The sequence below is a fragment of the Calidris pugnax genome, unplaced genomic scaffold (genome assembly GCF_001431845.1).
Source record: "Calidris pugnax isolate Ruff unplaced genomic scaffold, ASM143184v1 scaffold138, whole genome shotgun sequence".
Taxonomy (NCBI): domain Eukaryota; kingdom Metazoa; phylum Chordata; class Aves; order Charadriiformes; family Scolopacidae; genus Calidris; species Calidris pugnax.
Window position 1 is genome coordinate 1,385,889 of NW_015090858.1, and position 10,796 is coordinate 1,396,684.

The 10,796-nt window shown below is 52.7% G+C and overlaps 1 protein-coding gene across 1 annotated transcript in view; it reads left to right on the forward strand.

Moving 5' to 3' along the window:
• PPIL2 (peptidylprolyl isomerase like 2) overlaps positions 1 to 7,710 on the forward strand; it is a 60,917-nt gene extending 53,207 nt beyond the window's left edge. Inside the window, exons 16-19 of the mRNA XM_014943975.1 lie at positions 3,961 to 4,033; positions 4,185 to 4,247; positions 4,693 to 4,832; positions 6,405 to 7,710. Of these exons, the coding sequence (XP_014799461.1) occupies positions 3,961 to 4,033; positions 4,185 to 4,247; positions 4,693 to 4,832; positions 6,405 to 6,498 (370 nt within the window). The 3' untranslated portion in view covers positions 6,499 to 7,710. The remainder of the gene's footprint in view (positions 1 to 3,960; positions 4,034 to 4,184; positions 4,248 to 4,692; positions 4,833 to 6,404) is intronic.
• Positions 7,711 to 10,796: the final 3,086 nt, after the last annotated feature.

The following is a 10,796-nucleotide window of genomic DNA, read 5'->3' on the forward strand; positions in this document are numbered from 1 at the left end:
ATTGTTCTTGTATCGTCTTCTGACCAGGAAACTCTGTCGTCTTGGACCACTGCCATCCCCAGCATTGCATAAGGCTTAATTCCTATAGTTCTTCTAAACAAAAATATGAGAAATAGGAAGTCCACGTGTGAAGGTCTGTGAGGCTGCTTGGAGCTGCAGTTTCCTTTGGGAGCAGCGGGACTGTCACTGGCTTATGGCAAAGGGAGAGAGCTTGCTCCAGATCCTTCACTCACGCTTCGTGCAGACACTGGTGGCTGTGAGGCAGGGTTACTAGTTTGCATAAAGGAGCCTTCACAGGAAGGGAGATTTTAAATAACATCTCAAAATTTGAAATGCAAAGATTTCCAGTGCTGCCTCAGCTCGGTTTTCAAGAAAACAGAATTGCACGAGTAAGGGCACATATTTGTTTTCATTACTCTGGTAACAGAAAAAACCTAAATGTACCTACCTTGTCATCCGTGCTTAAGTGTAATGCAACATTTATCAAGCTCCTCTAAAAATACAACAAGCTGTCTCAGGGCTGCTGAGCTAAATCCGTAGTTGAGATCATCGTTTCTCTGTTCAGCCTCGGCTGGAAGAACCCACCAAACCCTGGGCTTCGCTGGTGGTTCTCACCCAAGCGGGGCCACCCTCCGCGCTGCAGGGTGTCACCTCAGCCTCTGCTGAAGCCTCACCTGGGCAGTTTACTGATCTGATGGTGTTTTCCACATGTAACTTGTATGAGCTTTTTTCTTGGCAAGCCATCTCTGAGCTTTTCTTCTCACACCGAGCCCGTGTGCTGTGGGACAGGCAGGGAACCCCAAACCACCCTGCCGTGCTGCTTCCCTCCTCTGTGAGCAGCGGGTGCTGCAGCGGGTGCCAGTGCGTGGGCTCAGACACGTTATATCCCATCACACTCATTTTAGTGCCATGATGTAGCGTGAGGAGATTTGACAATAACAAGAGGTAATGTTTCGAGAGCCTGCACCTACATTGTCTCTCTGCTTGGACAAATCTGAGGAAAGTTTACAAAATCCTTTATGGTTTGAGACCTGACGTTGGTATATTCCTTTTTTTTTTTGCATCCAGCCACAACTGCCCTGATTACTGTGTAGTTCATTTTTCACTGGATGGGTGATGTTTGCAATCAGATCTTGTCCTCTCTGGATTTTAATTTTTATTGATGCAACACAAGCCTCAGCTGGGCCTGATCCGTGACAAAACTCCCAGGTGCTCCCTGAGCAAAAATGATTTGCAAATTATTTCCAGTTCCTCTGGTCAGAGCTCTCTTCTCTGACCTGGTGGTGTGTATTCCAATTAATTACAGTTTTTTATTGGCATTATGGCAGTGCCTAAAGACATAGACCTGCATTGAGAGCTCACTGTGCTGGCACTGGAATATGCATAGAGATACCCTGTGCAAAATGTTAGAGAATGCAGGGGGCTAAACCAGAGCAGCTTTCCATTTTAGAGATAAGAAGCTAAGAAGAAAGGAGGACGACATGCTCTGCAGGCATAACAACAATGTCAAAATAGACTATTTAGGTCATTTACTGATGACCTGTGAATGGCATGTCTATCATAGCCTTTTAAAATGTACAAGTGACAAAGTATTCCCAATAAAGTTTAATTAGCGTAGCAGCTGAAGATTCATGAGCATCGCCAAATGCGTTAGGGCTAATGTTGTGGGAGGTCTAGCTACGGGCTGGGGGATTACTCAGCTGAGATGCCAGTGCGTAGCTGATCTGGCCATTTGAAATTATCAGAACCTAATTAAATGAAAACACACAGGCAGATAATGAATGGAGCTGTTGGCTAGAAAATCCTCCAATATTAAATCAGAAGTTTCCTTTAGGGGCAATTAAAATACAGTGAATATATCTTAGGCTGTGTGTTAATCATCAGTATTAGAAGCAAATCTGATACTGGCCTGGAGGAGGATTTTTAAATTGAGTTTTTGTTACGAACTTTAAAAAGTTCATGCAGGGTCTTCCAGCCCTTCCCCCAGTGCGCTGCCTCCAGTTGTGAAGGAATGAGGCTGTTCTAGCCTGCCATCGTGGTTTTTAATTGCTCTTAAACGTCCCAGCCTGATTATGGATTGCACAGCCCGTGGGGAGGGGGGAAGGAGCAGAGGGTCTGGAGCAGTGATGCAGTGTCAGCGGGGACGGCCCTGCTCGGGGACGGTGCTGGGCAGTGTCCTCGCTCCTCACGGAGCTCTATCTTCTGTGATGGGCTCTGTCTTCTGGGTGGCATCCGGGGCCCGTCCCAGCCCCTGGGGCTGCACTGGGGCTGCACTGGGCACGGGGGGCAAAGGAGAGGGACCCGTTTGCCCGTTTTACCACGGGGTTGGCTGGTTCCCTTTGGCTGCCATGGCTGGTGGAGGAGCTCCTCAGGCGTCTGGGTGTCGTGGAGGGGCAGCAGAAGGTGTGTTTCTCTGCAGGAGCAGCTGAGCCCATGGCTGGTGATGGTGTGCTAGTACTGGAGCCCCACTAAGCCCAGCAATCGGGTTTCAAAGCAGTTGCCACCCCAGGAAGGCTCGTGGCTTTTCAGCCCTGGGCTCCTCAACAGCCAGGTCCTGCCGAGCTGCCGGCCCCAGGCTCCTCCGCCTCCAGGAACAGCTTTTTTGAGAATTACTGCTGCTTTGCATTGTCCCACAGCCGTTAATGTGGGCTGTATTTTTGGTTCCTGGCCATGTGGCTTGGCTGTGTTAAAGCAGATGTTGTCCAGCCACAGCCAGCTTCTCCAAGGGATCTGGATCGCTCGGCATCGGCGGCCTGTCTTCAGCTTTATTTACGGCTCTTCTAAGTATAGCTGTTTTCAAATTTAATTGGGGATGATGATGTGGATAAAAGTGTTAAATACCCTGGGACTGAGATCTGATCCCAGCAGGATGCCTCGGGAAACGTACTGACTCAGTGGTTTCTATTTAAAATTAGGTTTTGACACCTGTCAGCCAATTTTTTATTTAATGTGTGCTGTGTTCCCTTCATATTGTTCTGGTTTCTCGATCAAAATACCAGCCGCCTTCCAGAGCTCTGTTCCGTGGCCACTGTTATCCCTGTGAACCACATCTGTCGTCTCAGAGATAGACGGTTGTTTGACAGACTCTGTTTTCCACAAAACCTTGTTGATTGTTGTTACTTATTTCCTTTCTTTCTTAATCATGTCCTGTCTCCGCTATTCCATTATTTTGCTGGGATAGATGCCAGGATGACAGGCTTATAATTATCTGGGTCACCCCATTTATCCTTTCTAAATATCCTTTTCTGGAACTTTCCCATTGTTCCACACTTTTTTTGGAAAATGAACATGCAGCAGTCCAGAAAGTCTTCGGCCTTTCTTCAATGTTTTGCAGCGAGTATTTGGATATGTTGACGCGAAATCGAGAGGCCAGGGGTCTGACAGCCTCCTAGACAGAAACCATGAGCAGTGTCCCGGCGTGTCCTGTGGCCGTGGCTGGGCTCTCTGCTGCCCAGGCCCTGCCGAGCTCACCGCCCTCATGTTGACATGTTAATGAAAACTTTTGCTTTGTTGACCAAATCTGTTGGTTGGGTTTTTTTAAAGCTCATGGGAGTAACAGATGAGATCTAAATTGATGGATGTAGCACTAGTGAACCCGTTCTGAAATGGGTTTCTGTCTTCTGGCGCAGTCGGCTGCCCACAGAGCCCAGTCCCTGCCTGGCTGCCTTGTGTGGCTGCCGGGCTCTTGCACAGATGGCTTGGCTTTGCCTCTGCATGTTGGACTTCTCTTCTGTTTAATTTTGAAGTCAAATCCCAGACTTGAGAAAAAATCCTTACCTTCCACATTGAATGACGTCATCTTGGGTCTTCCAAATACAGTTGTTGATTCCCCTTCCCCAGGACACAATGGTTTAAAAATCTGCTAGAGTAATGGGCATAAATTAGATGTATTAGATGTGAGAGTGCAGGAGTATTCTGAGCTTGTTGTGACATCTGAAAATCATGTCCTTCCTCTTTTAGGGTGGTTGGTGGCTTTGAGACTCTGACTGCGATGGAGAATGTGGAAAGTGACCCAAAAACAGACCGCCCCAAGGTACGTGTGAAGCCCCGGGGGTTGTGTGGGATGGGGGGGACACGCGTGGCCTCCTGTGGCACCGCAGCTCACCCGCTGCTGCGAGCGCCAAGCCTGGGGAGGTGGCACAGCCTCATCCATGGATCAATTCTCTCTTCTCTTCTGCTCCCAGGAGGAAATACGAATTGAGACAACAACTGTCTTTGTTGATCCGTACGAAGAGGCAGATGCCCAGGTGAGGTCGTTGGTTGGTTGGTTTTTTTGAAAGGCCAAATGTCTTCTTTAGAGAATTCTGTGAGTTAATGCCTTCTCTTTGAACACGGGCAGCCCCCAGCCCGTATGGTGTGAGCTGAGATTAAGCAGCTGCCGCTCAGCATTGCCCCGTGTGCCAGGGCCATCACTGCCCTTTCACAGAGGGGTTTGTAGCCCAGCCTGGCACTGCTCCCAGTCAGTCCATCAGGCTCACGATGGGCTCCTTCCCAGTGCCCACAGCAGCTGTGGGCAGCGGCAGGTGAGAAGAGAGTTGTGTTATAAAGGCTGCTCACGGGCCCTGGAGGCTGCCCTGTAATAACAGGTGCTGATTGCTGCTCTAGAGTGCTTTGAAGCTTCCAAGAATTGTAGACAGTTTTTCCTTACCCTGGACTAGCTCTTGTGACAGACTGTGCTCTCTGCTCCCACAGGTTGCTGCAGAAAGAGAGAAGGTCCGGCTAGAAGAAGAAGCAGCAAAAGCAAAAGCTGAGGTGGTCCCACCAAAGAAAGAGGTCCAGGCTCCTAAAACTTACCGGCAGGGGATTGGAAAATACATCAACATGGCTGCAGCGTGAGTTCCCTGCCCGTCTTGTCTTTGTTGAGTGTTGTAGTTGCCTTTCCTGCTGGAGGCTGACCCTGCCCAGGGCCATTGCCCAGGTGTTCGGTGCGTGCCAGCAGGCTGCAAAGACACTCTTGTGTGGTCCCAACAGTCAAGAGTTCTCTCTGCTGATGTTGTTTTTCAAGATTACAAGTTAACTGAGCTTTTCCTTTAGCACTGAACACGACCCAGTTGGTCTTTAATGTGTGCTGCCCTCAGAGCTGTAGAAACATTTTCACAACTCAGAAGTCCTTGAGGAACTCTGCTGTGCCACTTCCTACACCATCTTGTATTCTCTTCCTCTTCTGCAGCTATTTCTGAAGCCACAGTCCCACAGATGTTTTGCTTTTAGCAGCTTCTGCCCTGCACGAAGTTGCTGCCATAAACCCCTGTCGCTGCTCTCTGGTTCCTGCTCAGCCACACGAACGGTCCTACCAGCCGAACCGCCGGGGCCGGGCAGGGAGCAGGTTCCCAGGCTGCTGTGGGAGCACTGGGTGTCTGGCAGTAGCTGCAGGGAGCCTGGCTGGTTGTACAGGCTCCTCCTAAAGCTCCTCTCCCACACACCTTTGTACGCCCCTTGGGACTGGCAGCATCACCTGCTTTCCTGAGGACAGTACAGAATCCCATCCCAGTGGCAGCTTTGCATGCGTTTTGGATAAATTAAAATAAGTGCCTTCCATTTGTTTTTCGCAGACTTCTCTAAAAGCATTTGCAAAAATGCTGCTGTCTGTCTGCTGCGTAAAGGCGTGTATTTATGCACACACACAGATGTGGACAGCTATTGAATCAGCTTGTGTGTGCCTGCGTGATTTACGGGCATTTGCATAACTGTGAGAACACAAAATCTTAGCCCATGTAGGTCAGTTTGGTGTCTCCCTTGAGCGTTTCAGCTTAAAATTGCTGCCATTCTCCACTGTATTTACAGAGGAAACCTGGGCAGAGCTTGCAGCTCTGTGGAAAAGGGCAAGTAGTATAGAAGGGACTTTCCTTCCCTGGTGCTTCCCTCATGGCAGCCTGCCTTCAGACTGGGAGTCTGGTCCATAGCAGCCCTTTGGCAGGTGCGGGAGTGATTTGATGGGGTTGCACACTCTACTTGAGGGAGGCTGAGAACAGCAGCAGGGACTGCAACAGGCTGTGCTCAAGGAGCAGAAAAGGATCTGAAAAACTCACTCAGCTGCTTTACACCAAATTCCCCCTAAATCCTTTTGCTGCCACAAACACAGGTGAGAAGGTGGGGAGAGAACCTGTGGCTCATGTTTTCATCATGACTGAGCTAAAAAAGTACAGCTGTTAAATCTTCAGCTCTGGCCTGGAGAACTTGTTGGGTTTTCAACACTTCCCTGGAAGTGTCCAGAGCCTGACCTGAACCATCCCCATGCACTGACACGCTCTCCCAAAGGCCCTGTCCCCACCCCGTGTCCCCTGGGCTGGCACAGAGCTTCTGGTTGACAAGAGATGGGCTCCTGTCCTTCCACGGGAGAGGAAAAGCCCCCAGCTCCCCCCGAACAGTAAATGGTCCCTGAGCTGTTTTCATTTTGTCCCCAGGAAGCGCAGCGCGGAGGACGACGGGCCCTCGACCAGCGCGGCTGCGAAGAAGGAGAAGAAGAGCTCGGGCTTTGGGGACTTCAGCTCCTGGTAGCGGTGGGGGAGCCCAGCCCTGGAGCCCCAGAGAGGGAGCAGCCGCCCCCGCGTCCCCCGACAGCCCGAAAGACAGTCTGTCCTGGGGAGGAAAGGCACCGGCTGCCCTCCCCCTGGGGAAGAAAACTGTTGCTTTGTTAAGGCCGGTTAATGTGGCTTTGTTTTCTAGAGGGCTGCCTTCCCCCCACAGCATCTTCCTTGAAGGCCTTTTGTTGTTGTTTGCTGGGCAGGGAGGAGGGTCCCGGCTCCGTGGGGATGAGCCGGAGCCTTTCTCCCGCTGGCGGCAGAGCCGGCCATGCAGGGCTGGAGACAGAGCTGCTTTTGCAGGTAATCATTCCCAGAGCAGCCACGTCTGCCAAACGACAAGGCAGTGGATGTGCTGGGGGGGCCGTGCTGCTGGAGCTCGGCCGAGGGGAGCAGAGGGCTCCAGCCACCCCTGCCCTTCCCGCTGCCTTCGCTGCTGCTCAGCAAGGACCTGCTCTGGCTCCTGCTTCTGGCTGGACTGGCTGCTCTCGGTCTCCTCAGGGCTTGCTTGCTCCAAAATACGGGCTCTCTGGACCCGTTTTTGCCTCTGACAGAAGTGAATCTAGATGGGGAGCCTGGGGTGGCCACACCGGTTGTTCCTCCCAGTGGCTGCCCTTCCCCGAGCCACTGGGCAACCAGCAGGGCCAGGACGTGTCAGTTCAAACCTCCCTCAGGTCCCAGGAGTCACAGCCTGCAGCAACTGAGCAGGAATCGAACCAACTTGGGGTTTTTCTGGTTTTTTGTTTTGTTTTTTTTTTAACCATCCCTAAAGCCTGGTCCTCGCAGGGGAACACGTGCCGTGGTCTGCCCCAGCATCCCCCAGTGTTGGAGAAAACCATGTGAGGCATCTCAGGTATTTCCGTTGCCCACCCACAAATTATTAGGAAGTTTAGCAAAGGCCTTACGGGGTGAAGCTGTCTCAGCCTGTGAACGTGTGTGTTACCATCCCTTGGCTGTAGCAGGCCAGATCCTGACCCGTTGCTTTTCAGCTCATCCTCGGTGTTTCCAGATAACAGAAGTGCTCTCCCTACCTCTCTGCGTGGCTGAGGAGATAGTTTTGTAATCAGCTTTGTAACAAGACATTTATATTGGTGGTTCTGTGTTTTAAGAGACGATTCCATTTCTATGAAATTGATGTAAAACCTTTTGGTAAAATGTTTTGCATTAAATGCTTTTATTTTCTTTTCGAGTGCTGGCTTTGGCTGTTCAACTGTCATTTCCAAGATCGTGGCATTGCACGGTTGATTGTCGTACAAGGAAATGATTCATTCCTGCTTTTTAAGATGCTTATAGGGAACTCTGGGATCTCTGCGGATGTGATTACATCTCTGTTAAATCATAGGAAGTTCAAACTACTCTGAAAGAATAATGGGGGGGTTGTTTTGCAGCACTTTGCAGTGTATCAGTCTGGTATAACACGTGTTTGATTCTCGGAACAGGGGATACGATGGTACTTTCCTCAGGCTGAGTTTCTCATGTCTTACTGAAACCTGTTGCTTCTCCTGGGCTGGCCCTTTCCTGATAAATTGTTATTGATCCCCTCTGCCTACGGCCCGTTTTTGAGCCGTCACGTTGACAGAATTGCTAGAGCTGGAACAGGCAGCTTAATGAAATCCGTGAGAGTAAAATGCTTTTTGTGTACTAGATTAAAATGGAGATTATTATGGAAGAAAGGGGCTTTTGATTGCCAGGAGGGCAGCAGAGGTGTGCCAAGGACTCTGGTGTCAGCAGGATTCCTTGTTGCAGAGTGATACAAGGGACGGTGGTGGAGGGAGCTGCCCACTGTCCCTTTCTGCTCCAGCCCTTGGGCAGCGCTCGCTGCGGGAGGGAGCAATTCCCAAATTCCCACCCTGACACCGGGCACACAAAGAAAGAGCCATTTCCCGGCTTCGAGGAAGGGCTGAGCGTAACCCTTTCAGTTTTGCTCCAAGCAGGGGTGAAGCTCTTTGTCCTCTGTTCACCTGGGCCCAGGCTGGTCTGAGGGTGCTCCCACCGGGACACGGTGACACGAGCTCTTTTTGAAAGCTGTGGGGAGCACTGACCCACACTGGGGGGGCAGGAGGTGGGTGCCCAGAGAGCGGGGCAGGGTGGTGCAGCCCTCGCTGTTACAAAGCCTGGCTCTTTCCTGGGCAACTCGCAGAGGTTCCTCTACCTGAGTCAGGAAGGGGGAGGCAGGAGGCTTTGCTGGAACCTTCTCTGCCCCTTTCATGGCTTGGTTCTCCAGCAGGGACAGGGTGGTGAAGGAATTCCCAAAGCAGCTCCTGCCCTGGGCTGCGCAGCCTGGCACAACCTGGCTCCTGGGAACCCCTGTGCCATCTGTAAGTACATTTTTACAGTCTTTGTCTTTGATGCTTTTCCAGGAAAGAGCCATTTCCTGGCTTCGAGGAAGGGCTGAGCGTAACCCTTTCAGTTTTGCTCCAAGCAGGGGTGAAGCTCTTTGTCCTCTGTTCACCTGGGCCCAGGCTGGTCTGAGGGTGCTCCCACCGGGACACGGTGACACGAGCTCTTCTGAGGAAGCTGTGGGGAGCGCTGACCCACACTGGGGGGGCAGGAGGTGGGTGCCCAGAGAGCGGGGCAGGGTGGTGCAGCCCTCGCTGTTACAAAGCCTGGCTCTTTCCTGGGCAACTCGCAGAGGTTCCTCTACCTGAGTCAGGAAGGGGGAGGCAGGAGGCTTTGCTGGAACCTTCTCTGCCCCTTTCATGGCTTGGTTCTCCAGCAGGGACAGGGTGGTGAAGGAATTCCCAAAGCAGCTCCTGCCCTGGGCTGCGCAGCCTGGCACCACCTGGCTCCTGGGAACCCCTGTGCCATCTGTAAGTACATTTTTACAGTCTTTGTCTTTGATGCTTTTCCAGTAAATGTGCTTAGAAAGAAAAAGCAGGATTGTAACCAGAGGCTGAAGTAGCTGTTGTCTGGCCTTGACCAGAGTCACGTGGGACGGACACCAAGGTGGCTCTGAACAGCATCTGCTCAGTGCTGCTCGGAGCTGGGGGGGGCTGACCCCACAGGACACGCTGGGGCTGGGGGCCCTGGCACCGCTCTGCTGCAGAGCCCGGACCCCGTGCGTGGGGGGGGGACAAGGCCGTGTCCGTCACGGGGCTCCCGGTGCGGCGGCGGAGCGGGGGCTGCGGCGGTGCCTCGGCCGGGCCGGCACTGACTCACCCTGCGCCGAGCTCAGGCGCTGCAGCCGCTGACTTCATCCGCTGGAAATAGCAACCGAGGAGGAGCCGTCTCCCTGTCACCACCAAACCCCTACAGACACACGGCACCCAGCCCCAGCCCTGGGCGCTGGCTGTCCCCGGGGAGCAGCAGCCCCCCGTCTCGCCCCCAGCCCGGGCAGAGGCTGGAGCTGCTCGGTGCGGGACGGGACAGGACGGGACAGGACGGGTCCCCGTGGCTGCACGGGGCCGATGGCGTTGGCCATCCGAGGTGCTGCCGGCCCCACGAGGGACAGCAGGAGATGCTGCTGCAGGAGTTGGTGGAGTCAAAGGGTTTCAAGGCTGGAGAGATCCCGGCTTTGTCTGTCCCTCCTGCTCCTACGGCACAATTCACACTGAGCCAATAATGTCTTCGTGGCTAAAACATGTTTTCAGAACGCACCCGGCTCCCTGCGAAGGTCCAAGGGAAAGTCAATCCCGCAGTTCCCCTGGCAGCAACGCTGCCCCTGTGTCCTGTGGCAAGAGACCAGCTCCTGCCCCCCCTCCCCGCGCTGCAGGGAAGTTTTGGGGATTAAAGCCCCCCTTTGGGCAGTTTGGTCCCTGGGGAAGGGCTGGGGTCGATGGGTGGAAGCAGATCGGGGCTGTACCCCTGGGGCTGTGCTTGGGGCAGCTTCCCAGGCCCCTCTGCAGCTCCTGACGTCACAGAGCGGCCGAATCTTCCCTTTTACACAGAAAAAAAAAAAGGGCTCATCTGCAATCACAGCAGGCTGCGTCTGACAGCTCATAACTTAATGGCTTTTGAAAAATAGCCGCAGCCCGTTTCCAACGCGGGTCAAGTTCTCCCCCACCCCGCCCCTGGAAAGCCTTCCCAGCTCTCACTTTTCTGATATTAGATACTTTCTCTAATCTTTGGCCTTCATTTATTAATGGCTAATTATATCTATTTGCTTTTGTGCCAACATTGTCCTTTAGCTTGAATAGCTTTTCTCCCTCCCTAATGCTTGCTTCCCAGCGCTATTTATAGGCAGCACTTGTATCCCCCCGCAGCCACTGTTTTGCTTGGCCACCCCGGCTGCCTCCGGCTCCTCCGAGTGACCCGTCCCCTCCTGCCCCCCTCCGT